This window comes from Dendropsophus ebraccatus, chromosome 10 (assembly GCF_027789765.1).
Source record: "Dendropsophus ebraccatus isolate aDenEbr1 chromosome 10, aDenEbr1.pat, whole genome shotgun sequence".
Lineage (NCBI taxonomy): Eukaryota > Metazoa > Chordata > Amphibia > Anura > Hylidae > Dendropsophus > Dendropsophus ebraccatus.
The window spans coordinates 23,094,697-23,119,223 of NC_091463.1; the positions used below are offsets into that span (position 1 = coordinate 23,094,697).

General features: G+C 45.3%; 1 protein-coding gene across 1 annotated transcript; it reads right to left on the bottom strand.

Annotated features, from left to right (window-relative positions):
• Window positions 1-1,235: 1,235 nt before the first annotated feature.
• On the bottom strand, window positions 1,236-13,870 carry TSR2 (TSR2 ribosome maturation factor). The gene is made up of 5 exons (XM_069942905.1): window positions 13,762-13,870; window positions 11,091-11,181; window positions 9,605-9,696; window positions 4,787-4,960; window positions 1,236-2,670 (listed from the first exon to the last, which is right to left on the bottom strand). Exons 1-5 carry the CDS (start codon window positions 13,840-13,842, stop codon window positions 2,515-2,517), a joined length of 594 nt encoding a protein of 197 aa, XP_069799006.1. The 5' UTR covers window positions 13,843-13,870; the 3' UTR covers window positions 1,236-2,514.
• Between the last annotated feature and the right edge of the window lie 10,657 nt (window positions 13,871-24,527).

Here is a 24,527-nt window from a genome sequence, read left to right on the forward strand (position 1 = left end):
GAAAGAGGGAGCCTGAGAAAGCCAAGGCTGTGCACCTGCAAGGTGAGTGAGTCTGCCCGCAGAAGATGACTCACACTGTTCCTTAAGGGTAAAGCATGGCTTCCTTCTAATCTCTGACAACCTGTAAAGCTCAGTGTAGCTGTCCATTGTGTAAATACCAGTGTATCTACTGCTTTACCTTTTAGCTTCTCAGCAGCAACAACTCGGTGCTTAGTGTAACCCTTTCCTTGTCGTGATCCTGCAATTGCTGTTTCATTCATGTCTGCTCATAAAGCACCCTGCAAGCCTAGTACATCAATACTGTATATGATATCTAGTAACGTATTGCATCAGTCTGCTCAGTCCAGTGCATTTCCTCTAAAACTATGTTATGACTTAGAATAGAGTAGTATGTGTATCTTTGAAGAGGAAGTCAATGTATAAGCACTATAAGCAGACAGCCCTGATCTCTGGTTCCGTGCATTCAGTCACCACTATGAAGGTTAAATCTTTAAAAGTTTTTTTTTTTTTTTTTTACCTTAGCAACTTCCGGGATCCCTATGCGTCGCCAAGCGGCTAAGGTAAAAAAAACTAAAAAAAAACGATGTACCTGATGATGCATTCACTTTAAACTCAGGGGTAAACTTTAAACAAGAGATAGCTCCATTTTATTTTCAGAGAATATAGCCTCCAATGCACACACTATCCTTTAGTGCAACTTCAGACAGCAGATCCATCCATTATTGATGACTCTCTGGTGAGATGTTATTGTCATTCAGTTATACACTGTCTGCTGAAGAAGCTGAGCCAGTGTATTGTAGAGAGTCTCGAGAAAATCTAATGTTCATCCAGGAGCTGCTTCAGCATGTGTGGTGCGGCAGGGCTCTCTGTCTCTTACACAATACTACAGAGACCTTCTAGCTGGACCAGTAGTGTTGAAATATGATGGAAACAATCCTTCCCTCATCACAAACCATACAGCAACGCAGTGCTTACCCAGCATACAGGCAGCCACACTCGTATACAGTCACACCAGCTAGAAAATCACAAGGGCCATTACCTTACAGCTGACTCCATGCTGAGCAATGGAGGATCTCACAATCTCACTTGCTAAGAATACAGACCATTTTATCCTCTTGGCATAGCCCATAGTAAATAACAGTATAGTATCAGTGACACATCCAAACACTTTAACTCAATACATATTAAAAACGTCACCTATAAACTGTATTAAAATACCCCAGAAATACATAATACATGAGAAACAAAAATATCTTTAATGCAAAGCAAGCAACCAGTTCTATGCTGCATTTACAGGATTTCTGCACTTGGGGTTGACCTGAGATTTAAAAAAAAATAATAATAATACAAAAATGTAAATATCTGGGCGCACCATAAATAAGGAGTAATACTCACCTCCCTCAATCCCTGCTTGTCATCACAGGTTCTTGTGATGTTTCACGCCCACAGGAATTGTCTCACCCAGCCAATAACCGACTGAGGTCGGTCAACAATGCAGCCAGTGATTGGCTGGGCAGGGCGGTTCATGTAGGGATAATATATCACAGGAAGAAGTGCTGATGAGCAGGGATCAGGGGAGGTAAGTATTGCTCTTATTACATATATACATGTATAATGTGTATATACATTTATTTATCCCTTTGTCCAAGATTAGGAAAAAAAAGGGTCTGATTTTCTTCCCAAAAGAGCATCACTCTAGTCCCAGGGCTGTGCTTGCAAATGAGATTAAAGAGTTATTCCTGTGTGGGCACTTATGCCATATTCCCAAGACATACCATAAATGACTGATGCCAGTCCCCATTCTTGGACCTAGGGCCCCAGACTCCTGCTCACAGTAACCGAAGGTGGTCAGGTGGTCAAAAAGAGTTTGTGTTATGCACTTTCCATAACAGAGGTTATTGGGAGGTGTGTAAATAACATAGCACCACAACACCATAACTCCCCATAGTCACCAATCATTCATTGACTGTGCATCCTACCTTGTGATGTCACCAACATATCGTACAGATGTCCTTTAAAGGGGTATCCCCGTCTCATTACGCAATGGCCGCAGTAACCATCCCTTTCCCTGAGAAGCGATGGTAACTGAAGCGGGCACTATTCACTTCTGTGCTGTGTCATTGTGCAGGGAAACACTGAATCAAGGATGCGGCCCTATCTTTATCAATATCAGAGGGCACATCTGTATTAATATGCCATCCCTTTACGTATCCTCCATCTTTATAAGACAGACAGGGACAGATATGTTAAACAGCAGCATCTCACATCTGCAGCTAGGATATCCCAGGTTATATACGGAGCCCTTACATGAATATATGTGAATAATAATTTATATATAGGTCCATTTAAAAAGACAAACCAATCCTGGCACCCAGGCAATTCATGATCCGCTGTATTATGCCTAGATGGTTCACTGTGTCCAAGTCCCTGAAGAGGACCTATACAGTGGAGCTTGTGTATACCATACTTGGTAATATGGCGCCACCTAGTGGAGCATAAGTGAAACTGTTCACATTATTTCTTTTTCCTCCGCACCACTGTCCAACCATCGGCCTCAGGTTCCCCCTCCTCTGGTTCTCCGTTGTGCCCACCAGACGCTGATGTACTAGGTGCCGTAGAGGTGGCGGCTGATGTGGAAGGTGCAGGTATACTCGTCTCACACTCCATTGCCTGTAACAGAGAATGAGACATAAGCAGCATATCTAGAATGTGGGAGCCTCTAGACAACAAATCGTGAGGTATCAGCGGCATCCCCCTGCATTTAACATGATCATCATTTATTATATCCCATTATATTGCTCATCATGATCAGCCGTTGCTTGGAGACCAAGACATTTGTTGTTTAAGGAGAGAAAAGCTGCAGCGTGTAATACCAGATGTGAGTCACCATTACTAGTGATGCAGGACGACCGCATCCCATCAGCCACAGCTGAAAGGTAAAGGGGATGTCTGGTTAAGAAAACCTATATCTCAATTAGGGAATAAGGAGACAACAGAGAGGATCCCCTGCTCAGTATCCCCACATATCAGCTAAATCCAAAGAATATCATGTCTGTAACTCTGAAACAGCACTGCTTGTGTCCTCAGTTGCTGAACTGTAATACCGCACACAACCTGAGGACAAGGAAGGCGCTGTTTTTGCAGGAAAGTAGGGTCTCTTAATAATGCACTGGTCACAAAGCGACCCCCCTGCTGGAATCCCTTGCCATCAGTTCAAATCCATGCAGAAAACTGCCAGTAAGTGTTAATGTGTGTACAGCACCACCCCAGGGGAAATTAAAGGAAATCTTTCAGCTTAATGTCATGCTCTGAACTTACATGTCAAGGAGGCGGTGCCTAGCTGCAGCATACATTCCTCCTCCCTCCCCCACTCCTTCCTGTCTTGACTGATTGACTTACGGGGCTCAGCCTTAAGGACCAATCTCTGTTCGTCAATCAGTCAAGGCCGGGAGGAGCTAAGCACCACCTCCTTGACACTTAAGTTCTAAACAGTACAATTCCCTTAATTTATTATGTAGTTATTCATGTCTGTGCAATACAGGACAAAAGGCTCCTCCAGATGAGAAACACTCTGTAAGCATTCCACATTCTAGCCACAATAGGATCCTGAACAGAGGACCCCCCAGACCCCCCCCCCCCCCCCCCCCCCCCACACACTAATTCACAATTCCCAAATATAGTACATGACAGTCTGTTTTCTAAACTGAAAACCCCCTTTAATTGGGTTATAGTTGAATAGTTGACCCCCTTTTTTATAGGCTGGCAGGATGGCAATGATTTTGGAAGAAACCAGCCGTGACCTTCTAACCTCATATCTCCAAAGAGCTCCTCTAAGTGATCAGGTCTGACCAAAAGTCCCAGTGATCAAATTTTTATTTTTTTCCCCAGGTAAACCCCTTGAAAGTGAACATGTACTTCCAGTTTATCGCTGTACTTCCAGTTCCATTCTTACTATACTTACTGTAAATGTGCCATATACTTCCTTAAAGGGATTTTCCAGGTGAGCAGCTTCTCAAGGCAACAAATCAAGTCTTAGTTTCTATTTCTAAAAAAATAGACATGGGAACAATAGAGCCTGGGAAGTCTGGAGGCCGTCATCTGCCAGGTATCGGGGCGAAGATCCAGACTTGGCAGCTGCTCCAAAGGAGACTTACGCCGCCGGGATGCCGGCAATAAGGTAAGAGAGCCAGTTGCCCCAGTTCCATCTTTTTTGGAGAGGTGGGAGAAACTGGTGATGAAGGGCGGTCTCTTCTTTTTATGGATCCAGCTGACTCTTTCCTGTCCAGAGAAGTGGGAGGTGGTCCTCTCCATAGGGTGAGGGGGAAAAATAGACCTGGGAAAAAGAGAGCTGGGATCTGACTGGCTGCTATCAGCAGTGCTTCCCAATACTATCTTTACCACTTTTTGTTTCACTTTGCTGGGTCAGGGTTTGAGTGTTCAGTCCCCCATCAACTGTTTTACAGAGAAGGGCTCAGCTAAGCACTTAACCCTCAGTGTCGCTGTAGGGGAGGGTCTCTATTGTGAAGCCCCTGTTACACGGAGCGACTAGAGGAGCAAACAAGCGCTATCAGCACTCGTTTGCTCCTTATTCGTCACTCGCTGCCATCGCTATTGCACGTGGCGGCAGCGAGCGGGTGAGATCCCGGGGGGGGGGGGGGCATGGAGAGGTGAGGGGGGGCTGCCCGGGTGAAGATGTCTTGTGATCGTGTTAAAAATCCCACTGGGACAGGAACAGAGAATATATTACTCATAACGAGTACAATGTGCCCTGTGCCCTGATCCCTACCTCATCGTCCTCATCCGAGCTGCTCTCCTCTTCCTCGTCCTCCGCAGATCGCACTTCCTGCACATTCGCTTTTACATTATATTTCTTCTGGGACAGCTGAGCGATCTTCTCTCTCACACTGCTGGTGTCTCCATGCTGACACTGGGAGTAGAGAGTGCAGAGCTGCTGGGCGATCTGGGAAAAAACAGGCCGCAGATCACAGTCTCTATACCACCATACAGTGTATACATCTGACAGCCTAGTCTCTATACTACTATACAGTGTATACATCTGACAGCCTAGTCTCTATACCACCATACAGTGTATACATCTGACAGCCTAGTCTCTATACCACCATACAGTGTATACATCTGACAGCCTAGTCTCTATACTACTATACAGTGTATACATCTGACAGCCTAGTCTCTATACTACTATACAGTGTATACATCTGACAGCCTAGTATCTATACTACTATACAGTGTATACATCTGACAGCCTAGTCTCTATACTACTATACAGTGTATACATCTGACAGCCTAGTCTCTATACCACCGTACAGTGTATACATCTGACAGCCTAGTCTCTATACCACAGTACAGTGTATACATCTGACAGCCTAGTCTCTATACCACTATACATTGTATACATCTGACAGCCTAGTCTCTATACCACCATACAGTGTATACATCTGACAGCCTAGTCTCTATACTACTATACAGTGTATACATCTGACAGCCTAGTCTCTATACCACCGTACAGTGTATACATCTGACAGCCTAGTCTCTATACCACCGTACAGTGTATACATCTGACAGCCTAGTCTCTATACCACCGTACAGTGTATACATCTGACAGCCTAGTCTCTATACCACCATACAGTGTATACATCTGACAGCCTAGTCTCTATACTACTATACAGTGTATACATCTGACAGCCTAGTCTCTATACCACCGTACAGTGTATACATCTGACAGCCTAGTCTCTATACTACTATACAGTGTATACATCTGACAGCCTAGTCTCTATACCACCGTACAGTGTATACATCTGACAGCCTAGTCTCTATACTACCGTACAGTGTATACATCTGACAGCCTAGTCTCTATACCACAGTACAGTGTATACATCTGACAGCCTAGTCTCTATACCACCATACAGTGTATACATCTGACAGCCTAGTCTCTATACTACTATACGGTGTATACATCTGACAGCCTAGTCTCTATACCACAGTACAGTGTATACATCTGACAGCCTAGTCTCTATACCACCATACAGTGTATACATCTGACAGCCTAGTCTCTATACTACTATACGGTGTATACATCTGACAGCCTAGTCTCTATACCACAGTACAGTGTATACATCTGACAGCCTAGTCTCTATACCACCATACAGTGTATACATCTGACAGCCTAGTCTCTATACCACCATACAGTGTATACATCTGACAGCCTAGTCTCTATACCACCGTACAGTGTATACATCTGACAGCCTAGTCTCTATACCACAGTACAGTGTATACATCTGACAGCCTAGTCTCTATACCACCATACAGTGTATACATCTGACAGCCTAGTCTCTATACCACAGTACAGTGTATACATCTGACAGCCTAGTCTCTATACCACTATACATTGTATACATCTGACAGCCTAGTCTCTATACCACCATACAGTGTATACATCTGACAGCCTAGTCTCTATACCACCATACAGTGTATACATCTGACAGCCTAGTCTCTATACTACTATACAGTGTATACATCTGACAGCCTAGTCTCTATACCACAGTACAGTGTATACATCTGACAGCCTAGTCTCTATACTACTATACAGTCTATACATCTGACAGCCTAGTCTCTATACCACAGTACAGTGTATACATCTGACAGCCTAGTCTCTATACTACTATACATACAGTGTATACATCTGACAGCCTAGTCTCTATACCACCATACAGTGTATACATCTGACAGCCTAGTCTCTATACTACTATACAGTGTATACATCTGACAGCCTAGTCTCTATACCACCATACAGTGTATACATCTGACAGCCTAGTCTCTATACTACTATACAGTGTATACATCTGACAGCCTAGTCTCTATACTACTATACAGTGTATACATCTGACAGCCTAGTCTCTATACTACTATACAGTGTATACATCTGACAGCCTAGTCTCTATACTACTATACAGTGTATACATCTGACAGCCTAGTCTCTATACTACTATACAGTGTATACATCTGACAGCCTAGTCTCTATACCACTATACAGTGTATACATCTGACAGCATAGTCTCTATACCACCATACAGTGTATACATCTGACAGCCTAGTCTCTATACTACTATACAGTGTATACATCTGACAGCCTAGTCTCTATACTACTATACAGTGTATACATCTGACAGCCTAGTCTCTATACCACAGTACAGTGTATACATCTGATAGTCTGGAATCTTTAGTATATAAACAAGGAAGTAACGATAGCACAAAGGAAATTAAAAAAGAAACATTACAGGCAACACTAATCCACTGTTTCTTGCCTAATGCATGACCCTGGGGGGGGTGCACGACACTAAACCCTCCTTTGTCATTCTTTAACAGTAAAGATCAGCCCGTATTGTTCTCAGCCCTCTAGATGTCACCCAGAGGGATCTGAAGTAGTATTCACTGGTAGCAGAGGACAAAGCAATGAAGGCTCAGATTCTGGTGTGTACTGGTACAGGAGCAGATGTATGTATCCTTAGAGCAGGGTCACCTGCAGATCATCATAGACAATAGGTGACTGCTCCTATAGGGAGTGGCCATACTGTCAGCCAAATATAGACACAATAGACTCCTACTGTATGACACTGCACACCTTCCCATACCAGTCTGGTGGGAGCCTCAAATAACCCATCTATTACCCCAGAGGACTCTGGGAAAATGTATTATGCAGATAAGGCTTATTCACCATGTAAAGAGAAGTAACACAAACCTGTAATATACTTGGCTCAAGGACTCTGCTTGTCATTGATAAATGAAAGCACAGCCTGTTACACCTATCTGAGGTTTCAGTAAGATATGGTCACGGCAGATGAGGATGCCGCCATTCACCGATACCAAAGCGCTGGAAAATATTATGAATTGGACCATAAAATATATCATTACACAGTGGAGCTTTATTAACATAAAAATTAGAGGGGTTGTACAGGGTTAAAGAAAAAACATGGCTGCTTTCTTCCAGAGAATGACAGCGCTGGGGTTTTTTATTTTCTGGATCCCTGAAATCCAATAGGCCCGATCCTTCTCTCCCCCAGTGTCTGCTGTAAGGGGAGAGTCAGGAGGCTCCCATACACATGGTCAGAAGTTATGGTCCCTACACATATAGTGTCTATGGCTAACATAAGACCAGGAATACATAATACAGGAATAACATAATACTAACATAATAATAGACTCCCCTGCTGTTTCATAGGCCACGGAAACGGTCTGTTAGGTTCATCTGGCCACACTGCACTTTCCTGCCTATCTGGGCTGGACAAAAGGGGAACAATAAAACCTTAGTAGCCTCTACATGCTGGACTGGGTATTTCCTTGGTATTTCCTTAAGTCTAGACTATTGAAACACTTCTCCTTTTCTGATCTAGAAATATCACAGGAGGAGGTCACAGTGGGGTAAAACAGATGCGATGACCCTTTGAAACCCTTTGAATTTTTCATGACAAAAATTTTGATCAATTGGGGTAAAAAAAAATTGCACGGCAAAATGCTTTACTTCCTGGTTCTGGATCCAACTCTGCTCCAAAGGCCTAGAATAAGTCCGGGTCAAATGAATAAAAGTCCGGGTCAAATGAATGCAATGTTCCTCCCCGCCTTCTAAGAGCCATAGCGCTTTTATTTTTCCACCTACAGGGCTGGTTGGGGTGTCATTTTTGGCGCCATGATCTCTAGTTTTTATTAATATCATATTGGTGTAACAGAAAAATGTTGATCGCTTTTTATAAAAAAAATTCTGATATATAATTTTAAAAAATCAGCAACCCTGGAGTTTTTTTTTTTACGCCGTTCACTGTACGGGAACAATAATGTAATATCTTAATAGATCGGATAATTCTGCACGCTACGATATATAATATGTTTATTTATTTTATTTTATTTTTTTAATTTTATAATGTGCAAGGGGTTATATTAAACTTTTATTGGGGGCGGGGTATAAGGTTTTTTTTAATACTTTTAAAAACTTTTTTTACTACACTTATTTAACAGTAAAACATAGCATAGCATAACATAGCATAGCATAGATCAGTGTTATCGGCGATCTATGCATAGAGCCTGCCTGAGAGCAGAATTTATACATACAACGCCGAACTGACAGGATGGAGATAAGAGGCTTACTCCTTCCCGTGGGTACATGCGATCGGACCCCTGCAGCATGGCTCACTGCAGAGGTCCCGCACACATCAAACCCCTTCAGTGTCAGGAACGTGCATATACGTTCCTGCTGTACTTGCTATGTGCAGCAGGGACGTATGTCTACGTATTACTGACGTGAACGGGTTAAGTAAATCTAGACAACCCTTTACCCATGAGTAAGGGAGTTTTTGCTTCTGAAACACAGAACAGCTTCCTTGGAGTGAGTGGTATAGAAACATCTGCCATACTCTGCGGTGATTATACTTTGCAGATGGAGTCAGGTGTCTCCTTCATCTAAGTCTAACAGTGTCAGCAGTTTGAAACCTGAATTGTAGCTGATAGATTCACTTTAGGATTTATTTATAACCCAACGTTGATCATTCTGCCACAGAGCAGTAAATAAGCAAAACGACAACTAAAGCGTCCTTACCATAGGCAAGCTTCCATCCTCCACCACCGTATCGAACTCATCATTCAATATGCCTTGCAGGGTCTCCTCCACCTCGTACTGCTCCAAGTCAGCTGTAAACAACACAATGCAATGACTAAAGGTGTATAAAGTAAAGGGACCCTCCATCCTAACAAACTACCTGGGGCAAGCTCATCGATCCAGCCTCAAAGCTTTTAGTAATATTTTTTATATAGTCAGATAGTTATCATTCACTGAGCGCACAATAGTGCACACTTCTGTATGTGCTCAATAACTTCTGGAGGACAACTCAGGCGGCCTATTCAAGTGTTAGGTTTTCATGTTAAAGGAGAAATCCGGTGAAAGTTTTTATTAAAGTATTGTATTGCCCCCCAAAAGTTATGCAAATCACCAATATACACTTATTACAGGAAATGCTTATAAAGTGATTTTTTTCCCTGTACTTATTACTGCATCAAGGCTTCACTTCCTGGATAACATGGTGATGTCACTTCCTGGATAACATGGTGATGTTACTTCCTAGATAAAATGGTGATGTCACTTCCTGGATAACATGGTGATGTCACTTCCTGGATAACATGGTGATGTCACAACCCAACTCCCAGAGCTGTGAGGGCTGTAGCTGCTGGAGAGGATGATGGCAGGGGGATGCTCAGTGTCCGTCCAGTGCCCTGTGTCCCTCAGTGTCCCCCCCTGCCATCATCCTCTCCAGCCGCCACAGCCCGCACAGCTCTGGGAGTCGGGGTGTGACATCACCATTTTATCCAGAAAGTGACTTCACCATGTTATCCAGGAAGTGAAGCCTTGATGCAGTAGTAAGTGTGGGGAAAATAACACTTTATAGGCATTTCCTGTAATAAGTCTATATTGGTAACTTGTATAACTTTTAGGGGGCAACACAATACTTCAATAAAAATGTTTTACCGGACTTCTCCTTTAAGCTAGCAATTCAGATGCTCAAGATCCAACATGTGCCATCTGGGGAGAGTCGGGAGACCCCCATACTCATTATATGTCCTTGTGTCCCCTTTTTCAGCAGAGGACACAAGGATATCTGAACACACACAGACTTTTAGCAACACCTCACCTACTTGTTGACAGTTTCCAACGCAAAAAGAACGGAAAACACCACATCAGCGCAACATGCTCCTCCGGTCCCCTTCCTGTTCTGAGACGGGAATTGAGAAGTGATGTTTCAAGCCTGCTCAGCCATTCAGCAGCTGAAGCTGGGCCCCGCGGATGCCACTGAATAGCTGAGTGGGCTTGAAACATCACTTCTCAATTCCCGTCCTACACCAGGAAGCGATGGGAACCAGGGCATTGGAGCAGCGTGATGTGGGCTCCAGTTCTTGGACCGGTGAGGTTAGTGGACACCGAGTCCCGGTGGTGTAAACATGTATGGCGTACCCCTTTGAAAAGGCAGCTGAATAGTAACTATCAAAACAATATCTATATGTGCAATGTATATACACATGAATAGACTTACAGTTGGTGTGGAAATACTCATGTACCGCCCCCACCATCCACTGTGCCTTCTCCTGCACATGAGGACCTCCGAATCCATTCTCTACAGCAATCTGCCAACATAAGAGGGTGGTAAGTTCATGCAATATTAATAAAACACAAGTCCAATCAAAACTAACCAAAAGTGTACATACAGACTAGACTACAACCTTGTAAGTCTGTAGGTGTGTGCGTCTGGTTGCCTAGCAACTGCCCAAAGTCACACCCCAGTGACCACCATTCCCTTAGGAGCAGCTAAAGCTGTGGAAGTGGTCACAGGAATTCTCCTTGCTATACAGTATACTGCCTTTCCATACTACTCCTCCACAGACAAAAACAAGCATCGACAAGCTGCATAAGAAACCCAAGAACAAGCTCTCTTTATTAGTTATACATGTGCCGTGTAGATTATAGGCCCCCGGCGCTGTAGGAGACGATAGCTCTGACTCACCCACAACCTCGTACACTGGTTTCCAGGACCACCGAGGAGTGTAAAGGGCATATGGTTAAAAATACAATAGGGACTAGAAACAGGCCCTGGAAACCAGACAGGAGAAGAAAAATTTTCAGCTATAATATAAACCTATTATCAGGTCAGCCTATTGTTCTAGTAATCAGGGTAGGGGAAGCAGCTGAATACAGAGCAACTATAGATGAGCGAATCCCAACACACTGCATTTGATTACTGGTGGCTGAAGAAGATGGATGCCACCCTAGGCTGTATCCATGTTTTTCTTCAGGCAGCGCATTCAACTTCTTCTGCCACCGGCAAGCCAATGCAGATCTCTTGGAGAAATCGGCCTCCCCCATCACTCCTGTCCATGAGCTGCAGTCAGTCTCATCCACCAGCTGCAACCATCTTCTACAACAGACGTTTCAAACTCAGGCCCTCCAGCTGCTTTAAAACTACAATTCCCATCATGCCTGAACAGCCAAAGCTTCACTTTGGCTGTCCAGGCATTATGGGAATTGTAGTTTTGCAACAGCTGGAGAGACTGAATTTGAAATCTCTGTTCTACAGGACAGCTACTGATCTTCACCATATGGGCTCACAACTGTGCCTGTCAAGTACAATGTCACAGTATATAAAGTGCATGTGTCACAAGGCAGGTGCAGTTTAAATTCAGGGCATGCACAAGATGCCCATAAAGGGTTAAAGTGTGTTCACCATAGAGCCCACTGGGATGGAAGGGAGGGGGGCTGTAAAAAAAAAAAAAAGAGCAAGGATTCACGTTGATGTAATACAGATTCATTATTCCATCTGTATCATGACAGCAAGTGCCAGTCTAGAGCCCTTAAAGGGGTTGTCCAGAAAAAAATAATTTTCTTTCAAATCAACTGATATTAGAAAGTTATATAAATTTGTGGTTTACATCTATTAAAAAATCTCAAGTCTTCCCATACTTATTAGCTGCTGTATGTCCTGCAGGAAGTGTTGTTTATTTACATTCAGAAACAGTGATCTCTGCTGACATCTCTGGCCGAGTCAGGAACTTTGTCTCAGTTTTCTATGAATCCCCATAGAAAACCTCTCCTGCTCTGGTCAGTTCCTGTCTCGGCCAGAGATGTGAGCAGAGAGCACTGTGTCAGACTGAAAATAAAAACATTTCCTGCAGGACATACAGCAGCTGATAAGTATGGGAAGACTTGAGAGTTTTAATAGAAGTAAATTACAAATCTTTATAACTTTCTAACACCAGTTGATTTGAAAGAAAAAGATTTTCGCTGGACAACCCCTTTAACTGACAGCTGTCAGCCCCTTGCTTTGTTATTACTTGTAACTGGTTGCTGACTAGTGATGAGCGAACATCCCAATGATCAGTTCAGATCTTAAACAGAGACATAAAAATTATTGTGATTGGTTCGTGTTCGCTGAACATTCACGAACAAACAACGAACATAGTGTAGAAGCGCACGTTGTGGTCTACGCACATGCGTACGATTATCAGGTGCAAAGCGCAAATTACGCAGTTGTGCACGTTGGCAGGTTTGAATATGTTCGAACATGATCCTTATAACCATTCCGATCATCTAACAAATTGTGTTGGCGAACAGAAACAATTAGCGTCATGTTGGTACGAACATACACGGACATGTGATCACTAGTGCTGACATGATGGGAGCTGTAGTTATACAACAGCTATGAAGTATCAGATTATGGCTAGTGATGAGCGAATACTGTTCGATCGAATAGTATGGTATTCGATCTATCGATTATCGAATATTCGATAAATATTCGATAAGCATTGAAATCCCCCAGCTTCCGGTTTTTACCTCCAAGTGGTCGAACAGATGTTTTTCAATTATCAAATACTTGTTCCCATTGACTTTAATGGGATCAAATATTCGGGAGATATTCGTACGAATATCGAATATTTCACTATTCGCTCACTATAAGTACTGCCTGGTGCTGCTAAGCTTCGTGCTCTCAGGGCATGATGGGAGTTGTAGTTATGACACTGCTGGAGAATATTGGGATAGGACAACTACAAATAAAGCTCAAATGTTGCAAAGCATCATGGTCCTAGGATGTGACCCCATAAATAGCTCCCTATATTGCAGTGTATATACTAGGCTCTGACTGACAGGACGAGCTGATTCTTCAGCCAGGGGCCCTTTAAGGGTTAAAGTTCCCCCGCCTCCTGTGTAGTCACCTGAAGCACCGGCCAGCTCCCCAGCACCGCCCGGACCGCTTCATAAAATACACCACGTGAATCGGAGCTGCGCGCCGCCATGACACCTCTGCCGCAGTGACCGAGGGAGATCGCCGAGCGCAGGCTGAGACTCACACAGGGCGCGCAATGGAAAGCCGCCAGCATCGATCGCCCGAACGCTGAGTGGACGGGAGACTGCTCTGTTACCATGGAGACACAGCCACGAATAGTCAAACCCTGCACGTTGCGCTGTAAACAATAATGTGACTTCATTTGGTTTGCAAAATAAGAATCTGCTCCTTAAAATAAAGACTTCTCCCCCCTCTTCTTACATCAGGGCGTGAATCATGGCTGCCCATTGCCTCCCACCACTTATTCATACATTTCTGCTGCATTTTATTATTAGACACTCAACTGCCCAAGCCTTCCCTGACAGGGTGTGCCCACTGGCTGTAGGGTACTACCACAAGTGCCAGACTAGAGTCGCTGTCTGGGTGCCATTTACCCCAATGCTGCAGGAATTGATGCAATTGTAATCCCTAATCATTCTGGACAGCGGAGTCCGGTGGGCGGTCCTAATCAGTGACTGACAGTTATCTCTGTATGTAAACTTATACAGGGAAGACTGTCAAATACTAATTAGCACCCAGGGCCGTTTTAATACATTGGTGGGCCCAGTGCACAGCCCTCAAGAGTGGCCCCGCCCCTTCCCTTTCGGCACATTGTATAATGTACTGAATTTACCCCCACACTGTATCAAGAGCCCCAATACATACAATAGTTACCTTATAACACTATTTCCACCATACAGTGATTACATATTATATAAAAACTGCACTAAACAAAACAGAAAGATTTCACCAATGATACCATTACATAATACCGCCACATCATGACCCCTAACACTACAACCCTATAACAGAGTGCAATTACATCCAGTGACTCACCGGGGGCGTCTTCTCCGATCGGAGTCTGTCACCTTTTCTTTTTCTCTCCATCCAGCCTGGGCCACCTTGAAGTCTTCTCCTGGCTGTGAATCTTCTCTCCAGAATCTGCCAGACAAATATTTTAGGCTCCAACACATACAGTAGTTAGGTCCCTTGTACCCCTATACAGTAGTTACACCCTTCTGTACCCCTACATAGTTACACCCCTCTGTGCCTCCATAGTTTTAAGGTGTCCCTGTAGTATATAGACCCTCATGTGCTCCTCCAGTTATATACAGCCCTCCTGTGCGCTCCCCCATTAGTATATAGCCCCCCTGTGCACTCTCCCCAGTAGTATATAGCCCCCCTGTGCTCTCCCACAATAGTATATAGCCCCGCTGTGCTCTCCCACAATAGTATATAGCCCCCTGTGCTCTCCAATAGTATATAGCCCCCCTGTGCTCTCCAATAGTATATAGCCCCCCTATGCTCTCCCACAATAGTATATAGCCCCCCTGTGCTCTCCCACAATAGTATATAGCCCCCCTGTGCTCTCCCCCCAATAGTATATAGCCCCCCTGTGCTCTCCCCCAATAGTATATAGCCCCCCTGTGCTCTCCCCAATAGTATATAGACCCCTGTGCTCCCCAATAGTATATAGCCCCCTGTGTTCCCCAATAGTATATAGACCCCTGTGCTCCCCAATAGTATATAGCTCCCCTGTGCTCCCCAATAGTATATAGGCCCCTGTGCTCCCCCATAGTATATCCCCTCCCCATCCCATAAAACATTAAAAAAAAAAACACTCCCCTTACCCTCGCGCCGACGCTCCAGTGACGTCGGGCGCTAGAGGGAGAGTGCGGCCTCTTGTGACCGCAGGAAGTGCGGCCACAAGAGTGACTGACAGGGAGGGAGCCAATGGCTCTCTCTCTGTCAGTATCGCTGCTGCTGAAGCGCCGCAGCAGCAGCGGGCGGGGGCAGCGGCGGATGGGGGGGGCCCTGCAGGGGGCGCCATGGAGGGGTAAGTAGATTACCCATCCATGGCGCTCCCCCCTGACAGGCTGGTGGCCGGAGCCCTGTGCGACCGCACTGATCGCACATAGCAACGGCTGGCCTGCTCGGGGGGCCCCTTTAACCAGTGGGCCCGATGCACGTGCACCATGTGCCCTCTGGTTAAAGTGGCCCTGTTAGCACCGCCCACTGGACTCCTAAGCATAGAATGAGCAGGGATTTCAATCAATACATTACAGTTTATAACACAACAACATATAAATCTGCTCAGTTTTTGGTAGAATGAACATTTCCTGGTTTCGGGGTTCCCTTTAAAGGAGAAGTCCGGTGAAAATTTTAATTAAAGTATTGTATTGCCCCCCAAAAGTTATACAAATCACCAACATACACTTATTACAGGAAATGCACCTAAAGTGCCTTTTTCCCTGCACTTACTACTGCATCAAGGCTTTACTTTCTGTATAACATGGGGATGTCACTTCCTGGATAACATGGTGATGTCACTTCCTGGATAACATGGTGATGTCACTTCCTGGATAAAATGGTGATGTTACGCCCCGACTCCCAGAGCTGTGTGGGCTGTGGCTGCTGGAGAGGATGGAGGGAGAGGGATGCTCAGTGTCTCTCCAGTGCCCTGTGTCCCTCAGTGTCCCCCTGCCATCTTCCTCTCCAGCAGCCACAACCCGCACAGCTCTAGGAATCGGGTCGTGACATCACCATGTTATCCAGGAAGTGACATCACCATGTTATCCAGGAAGTGACATCACCATTTTATCCAGGAAGTGACATCACCATTTTTATCCAGGAAGTTACATCACCATGTCATCAAGGAAGTGACATCACCATATTATCCAGGAAGTGAAGCCTTGATGCAGTAGTAAGTGCAGGAAAAAAGCACTTTATGAGCATTTCACGTAATTAGTGTATATTGGTGATTTGTATAAATTTTTGGGGGGCAATACAATACTTTAATAAAGAAAATGTGCCAGACTTCTCCTTTAAATGTCCCAATTTTGCCTTTGTAAATGATGTGATGCATACACTGTGGTATCCCAACATCCCTGCTCCAGAGATTCTGGCTGAAAGAATGAAGATATTTGGTACTTTACCACCAGAAGTGATATATCTGGAGGAATGTGTGTGATAGAAGAGAATATGTCAAGAGGACTCGGAATAAGACAGTGTCCCCTTTGTGTAGGTGCAGAACCAGTATATGGGATCCAAAACCATGGGGGGTCCATAGACCACCCAGCTACATAAGAAAGAAGTAATGTAAGAAGCTGGTACATGACAATTACATAAAGGGATATTTCGCTAGAATAAAGATAGTTTCTGTAAACTACTAAAGGGGTAGTTCACCCCAATTGTTTTCTTTCAAATCAACTATTGCCAGAAAGTGCCAGAGAATAGTAATTTACTTCTATTAAAAAATCTCAAGTCATCCAGTACTTATGAGCTGCTGTATGTCCTGCAGGAAGTGGTGTATTCTTTTCAATCTGGAGAGCAGGGGAGGTTTTCTATGAGTATTTGCTGCTGCTCTGGACAGTTCCTGACATGGACAGGGGTGGCAGCAGAGAAGCACTGTGTCAGACTGAAAATAATACACCACTTCCTGCAGGACATACAGAAGCTGATAAGTACTGGAAGACTTGAGATTTTTAATAGAAGTAAATTACAAATCTCTGGCACCAGATGATTTGAAAGAAAAAATTTTTTGTGAACTACCCCTTTAAGGGTGTATTAACAAGATTAACTTGTATAGGTGGGGAGTCTGTCGCTTGCGACCACTACTGAGGTGTCTGGTTCTGCCTTCCTGGACGAGAGTTGATCACGTGTGTGTAGTCCAGGGATGTCAAACTCAGGCCCTCCAGCTGTTGCAAAACTACAATTCCCATCAAGCTGGAGGACCTAAGTTTGACACGTGTGGTGTAGTCAGTCTGAAGTCAATAGGACTAGAGTCAAGCAAGAACAACTGATTTACCATAAAGGTCAAGAATGGGTTCACATGTACAATCATTGCTTCTATCACAGAATCTGTCCAAACAACTGGCATTATTATTATTATTTTTGTGTTTTGTGTTTTTTTGTTGTCTAGTTGACTCCAGATAGAGCTTCTAATAGAAATTTAAGCCTGGGGTAATGCTAGGAAAACCCCTGTAACATGGTCCACAGAATGGTCCTTTACCCACTACTAACATTGTCACCAAATACTACACAGTAAAGTTAACCATGATGTCTTTGTTAGGTCCAGAATTCAGTGCTGATTCTGACTCTCTTTTTGGGTGTGAACACATAGATATGTTAGAATTCTTGCTGTTTGCAGCCACCACTAGAGGGAGCTAGCTGCATGTGGATTTATGATGCCAGTCCTGTGGCAAAGGGACGGTTGATGCTCTATATCAAGGGTACTCAACAACTTTTAGTGAAGGTCCACTTACCGGGGTCTATTGTCAGGTGAAGGTCCGAGCTAAAATCAGTAGGAAACGTGTTTTGTTACTTTGTCACAAACGTTCAACTATTTATATACAGAATTGCTGCTTATTAGCGGGAAAATTGGCATTTTTTTCTCTCTCACCAGGCCTTTGATATTAGGTACAAAGGGGGTGACTGCCCTGGTAGTATATAGCCCCCTGTTGCTCCCCCAGTAGTGTATAGCCCCCCCTGTGCGCTCTCCTTCAGTAGTATATAGCCCCCTGTTGCTCCCCCAGTAGTATATAGCCCCCCTGTGCGCTCTCCCCCTGTAGTATATAGCCCCCTGTGAGCTCCCCCCAGTAGTATATAGCCTCCCCGTGCGCTCCCCCCAGTAGTATATAGCCTCCCCGTGCGCTCTCCCCCTGTAGAATATAGCCCCCTGTGAGCTCCCCCCAGTAGTATATAGCCCCCCTGTGCGCTCTCCCCCTGTAGTATATAGCCCCCTGTGCGCTGTCCCCCAGTAGTATATAGCCCCCTGTGAGCTCCCCCCAGTAGTATATAGCCCCCCTGTGCTCTCCCCCTGTAGTATATAGCCCCCTGTGAGCTCCCCCCAGTAGTATATAGCCCCCGTGAGCTCCCCCCAAGTAGTATATAGCCCCCCTGTGAGCTCCCCCCTGTAGTATATAGCCCCCTGTGAGCTCCCCCTGTAGTATATAGCCCCCCCCATGAGCTGTCCCCCTGTAGTATATAGCCCCCTGTGAGCTCCCGCCAGTAGTATATAGCGCCCCTGTGCTCTCCCCCCCAGTAGTATATAGCCCCCCTTGTGCTTTCCCCCTGTAGTATATAGCCCCTGTGAGGTCCCCCCCGTAGTATATAACCCCCTGTGCGCTCCCCCCAGTAGTATATAGCCCCCTCAGTAGTATATAGCCCCCTGTGAGGTCCCCCCTGTAGTATATAGCCCCCTGTGCGCTCCCCCCAGTAGTATATAGCCCCCTGTGAGCTCCCCCCTGTAGTATATAGCCCCCTGTGCGCTCCCCCCTGTAGTATATAGCCCCCTGTGAGCTCCCCCCAGTAGTATAAAGCCTCCCCGTGCGCTCTCCCCCTGTAGAATATAGCCCCCTGTGAGCTCCCCCCAGTAGTATATAGCCCCCCTGTGCGCTCTCCCCCTGTAGTATATAGCCCCCTGTGCGCTGTCCCCCAGTAGTATATAGCCCCCTGTGAGCTCCCCCCAGTAGTATATAGCCCCCTGTGAGCTCCCCCCTGTAGTATATAGCCCCCTGTGCGCTCCCCCTGTAGTATATAGCCCCCTGTGAGCTCCCCCCAGTAGTATATAGCCTCCCCGTGCGCTCTCCCCCTGTAGAATATAGCCCCCTGTGAGCTCCCCCCAGTAGTATATAGCCCCCCTGTGCGCTCTCCCCCTGTAGTATATAGCCCCCTGTGCGCTGTCCCCCAGTAGTATATAGCCCCCTGTGAGCTCCCCCCAGTAGTATATAGCCCCCCTGTGCTCTCCCCCTGTAGTATATAGCCCCCGTGAGCTCCCCCCAAGTAGTATATAGCCCCCCTGTGAGCTCCCCCCTGTAGTATATAGCCCCCTGTGAGCTCCCCCTGTAGTATATAGCCCCCCCATGCGCTGTCCCCCTGTAGTATATAGCCCCCTGTGAGCTCCCCCCAGTAGTATATAGCGCCCCTGTGCTCTCCCCCCAGTAGTATATAGCCCCCCTTGTGCTTTCCACCTGTAGTATATAGCCCCTGTGAGGTCCCCCCTGTAGTATATAACCCCCTGTGCGCTCCCCCCAGTAGTATATAGCCCCCTCAGTAGTATATAGCCCCCTGTGAGGTCCCCCCTGTAGTATATAGCCCCCTGTGAGCTCCCCCCAGTAGTATATAGCCCCCTAAGTAGTATATAGCCCCCTGTGAGGTCCCCCCTGTAGTATATAGTCCACCTGTGCGCTCTCCCCTTGTAGATGCCCCCCAGACAGAAAAAAAAAATAACAAAAACAACTCACCTAGCACCTCGTTCCCCGCTGCGGCTGTCTTCGTCTCTTCCCATCGGTCCGGCCCCCGGCTGATACGCGCTCTGTAGGGATGTCCCGGGGATTCCCCCAGCAGAGCGCGCATCAGTGACCTCAGCGTACGCGGCCGGCCTGCACTTCCGGGAAGGACAGGCCGGCAGCGTACACTGAGGTCTGTGGTGCGCGCTCTGCTGGGGAATCCCCGGGACATCCCTACAGAGCGCGTATCAGCTGGGGGCCGGACCGACACTGCCCCCAGCCCCACAGGCGTACTGACATCTAAGGACAGTACGCCTATGGGGCGGGAGGCAGTGCGGTGGGGAGCGGGACGGACCGGATCCGGGGCGGTTAGGAGGTCTGACCAGGGGTCCGGACAGCTGGCCTCCGCGGTCCGGGTTCGGACCGCGGTCCGCCAGTTGAGGACCCCTGCTCTATATGTTGCTGAACTGCTGGCTGGATAGGGGACAAGTAGGTTTTAACCCCTTTTACTTTGTTTTAAAGGGGTCATCCAGGCCTAGAAAAACATGTTTGCTTTCGTCCAGAAGCAGCGCCTCTCCTGTCCTTGGTTTGGGTGTGGTTTTGTATCTCAGTTCCATTGAACTGAACTGTAATACCACACACAACCTGAGGATGGGGTCATTCTGTTTCAGCAAGAATGTAGTTTTTTTTTTTCTATTCCTGGATAACCCCTTAAAGGTATTGTCCAGCGAAAATCTGTTTATTTCTAATCAACTAGTTTCAGAAAGTTATATAGATTTTTAATTTACCTCTATTTAATAATCTCAAGTCTTTCAAAACTTATCAGCTGCTGTATGACCTGCAGGAAGTGGTGTTTTCTTTTCAGTCTGACACAGTGCTCTCTGCTGACATCTCTGGCCGAGACAGGAACTGTCCACAGCAGGGAAGGTTTTCCATGGGGATCCATAGAAAACCGAGACAGAGTTCCTCTCTCGGCCAGAGATGTCAACAGAGAGCACTGTGTCAGATTGAAAATAAAACATTTCCTGCCGGACATACAGCAGCTGATAAGTACTGGAATACTTGAGATTTTTTAGTAAAAGTAATTTACAAATCTATATAACTTTCTGACACCAGTTGATTTGAAAGAAAAGGATTTTCGCTGGATAACCCCTTTAAACCTACGTTTATCTATATATATTTTTTTCCATGGGGTAACAAAAAAGCTTCCTCTGACATTCACAACGTTGGACTAGTTTTTACGCGAATACAATCGCTTCTTGTGTGTACAGAAAAGAGAAACCAGTTTCATCTTACGCAAGGGGAAATCTCACACGTATAGAACATTTCACACAGAAACCTATGAGGGACTGACCTTCTCTGGACTTCAGCTTCTTGCAGAAAGTCAGTTCCTCCAAACCTTCGCCTCCAGATCTCTGAAGGTGTCTTTCTATGAGAGTGCTCACAATAGGCAGGGTACACTAAGCAAACAGAGGCATTCCTTTCTAACAGCTGTCATTACAAGGGGTAAGTCACCTAAAAAGGGCCTTCGAGGTCACATGCTGCAAAAAGGCATAATAAAAAAAAATCACGAGAAAGGATGAAAAGGAGACAGATGATTCACAATGCAATGCTTTATAGTCAGGATGGAAGAAAAGAAATGAATACGCAGCCTGGCTTTGCTTTATGTAGAACAAATATTTATGTGCAGTACAGAAATAAATACTATAGTTATTATAAAGGACAACCATGTACACGTATGGAAATACAGTGGTGCCTTGGATTAAGAGCATAATTCGTTCCGGGACCATGCTTGTAATCCAAATCCACTCTTATACCAAAGCAAATTTTCCCATAAGAAATCACTGATATGCAGGCAATTGGGTCCACACCCCAAAAATTATGATTTTTTATTCTGAACAACATGTAGAACAGATAAAACAAACAATGAGAAACAGCTGAATATGTGATATTATAAGTGACTGTACAGAATAGCAATCAGCATGTGGAGTATAATGTATAGTAAGAGCATAAACCTGAAAAACAGCAGCAGTTTGTAGATACAGGATGGAGCTGCAGATCCCTATAATGCAGGAACATAGTACAACAGGCTAGGATAGAGGAGCAGGGCTGCTGTCAGAGGTCTGTATGGTCACATGACAACAATGGGGAAGGGGGGGTGTGTTCAGTATGGACCAATTAAGAAGTGAGAATCACAGAGCTGTGCAGCTGGACAGAGAAGGAAACTTTATATACAGCCGTGTGAATGGCTGAGTGCAAGTGCAGGCACATTATAGCAGCAGTGTGTATAGCTGAGTGTGAGTGCAGGCACATTATAGCAGCCGTGTGAATGGCTAAGTGTGAGTGCAGGCACATTATAGCAGCAGTGTGAATGGCTGAGTGTGAGTGCAGGCACATTATAGCAGCAGTGTGAATGGCTGAGTGTGAGTGCAGGCATATTATAGCAGCAGTGTGTATAGCTGAGTGTGAGTGCAGGCACATTATAGCAAGAATGGAGAGGATGGGAAACACAAGGGCTGACAGAGACTGCAGGGAGCATGAAGGAATGAGCAGGACATATGTGGGCACATAAATTCAGAACTCTCATCTCGGGAGAGGAGTTACAGCTATGAAGAGATTACCTCCACAGTCCTGTCCCCTGATGTAAGTCCCAGCCTGAAGTGGATCTGCTATGATTTGGAAGGTGAGGGAGACTTCCTGGGTCAGAGTACAGTGCTGTGGACCCTGCTATGCAGACCACGCCCCTCCCCCACTCGCCCTCCCACCTAGTACAGGGAGCTCTGTCTTAAACCAAAGATATACTTTTAAACCAAAGTGCTCTTAATCCAAGTTACTCTTAAACTGAGGTACCACTGTAATAGGAAATGGTTAAAACAAACCATATATAAGAATATAATATACTCTAGAAAGGGATCATCCCCTGTCAGATCATAGAGCAAGAACCCCCCCCCCCCCCCCCCAATTGCTGGCAGTGGCTTCCACCCCATGTATGGGCAATAGGAGTCATTTCGATAGTTGTAGATTTTTTTTTACACAAAGCTGCCATTTTGAGGCTGTTTTATGGCTCAAACATTGGGCAAAATAAGTGGAAACATAGGCTCACTCACAGAGCGCTGATGGTGTTTTGGTGTAAGAGATCCGTCACAGCTTTATAGGGCTTTTAAGAGCATTTTACATTGATGGCCTACCGTATCAGCAGAGCAGCACTTCTATCACATACACAAGTATGACATGGCTGGAAGCCACTGGCTCCATTTATGGCATAGTGGTGGCTCCAGGTTACTGCAGCTTAGCAGCTCCGCTGCAGTAACCTGGAGTCACCACTATACCATGAACCAAGCCAATCAATGTCTTCTGGCCATTCATTGTATATGCGCTGAAGCCACAGCTCTTTCTAGAGATGAACGAATCTCAAGGACACTTGGGTCTGTCCAAACCTGAGCGTACAGCATTTCATGACCGGTGGCAGAAACTGGATGCAGCCCTAGAGAGTCCTGGAAGGCATGGATACAGCCAACTTCTGCAGCCACCGGTAATCAAATGCTGCAGGCTTGGGTTTGGACGGACCCAAGCGCGCTCAAGATTCGGTCATCTCTAGCTCTTTCCTTTTTTAGCATGTTCTGAACTCTCCCGATGGATTTATCATGTGTTTATGTCAGGTTTTTCCTAGTTTACTAGAGACAAAAATAGCAGCTCAGAAAACCAAGAAGAGGGAGTGTCCTTTGTTTTTTTAGATATCCGACACCAAGAGTTTCCTGTAGTTTTTTGGTGCATCTATTTTGCAATTAGCTGTCCTAACTTTAAAGGGTATTTGTCATTAAAAATAACTTTTGACAGGTCATCAGGCATTTCAAAACTTATTGATAAACAGCGGGTCTCACTGCTGAAACCCATTGTAATCATAAGATATAGCTAGGGAGAGAGCTTGGCAGCAGCGCTGTCCAATCCTTGGCTGGCCACTACTTCTGACAATGTAGTCTCATAGACTTACATTATTGGAACTAGCTGTTAGAGAAATTTGGACGGATTGCTCTACTGCCACACTCTCTTTACTGCGATATCTCCTGATCACAGTTGGTCTCAGCAGTGAGACCTGCTGTGGTCAATAACTTTGACATGTCAAAAGTTATTTTTAAGGAGAAGTACTCTTCAAAGTGGTCAGTTTTCAAATTAGTGACGTGATTTGGTGAACAAGGGGTGCAGTTTGGTGCACAATGAAGCATAATAGCACAGTGGGTGCACAGTCACATGCGAAAAACCAGCCAAATACACTATAAGCGTTCCGATGCATTATAAATCTAGCAGGATGAAAAAATTACAACCCTACAGTATAGTAGGGGTTATGAAAAACATACTTGTACAGTACGCTGTATAATAAACATATGTTATGCTGCTTCATTTGCAGGAATGCTGAGAAAGCAAAAAT

What these genes read in the sequence shown, in the direction of transcription:
- TSR2 (XM_069942905.1), bottom strand. Translation starts at nt 13,842, where the DNA reads ATGGCGGCGCGCAGCTCCGATTCACGTGGTGTATTTTATGAAGCGGTC. An exon ending in TGAGTATTTCCACACCAACT is followed by an intron (nt 9,697 to 11,090) that starts GTAAGTCTATTC and finishes TGTTGTTTACAG; the next exon opens with CTGACTTGGAGCAGTACGAG. An exon ending in GCTCGGATGAGGACGATGAG is followed by an intron (nt 2,671 to 4,786) that starts GTAGGGATCAGG and finishes TCTCTGTTACAG; the next exon opens with GCAATGGAGTGTGAGACGAG.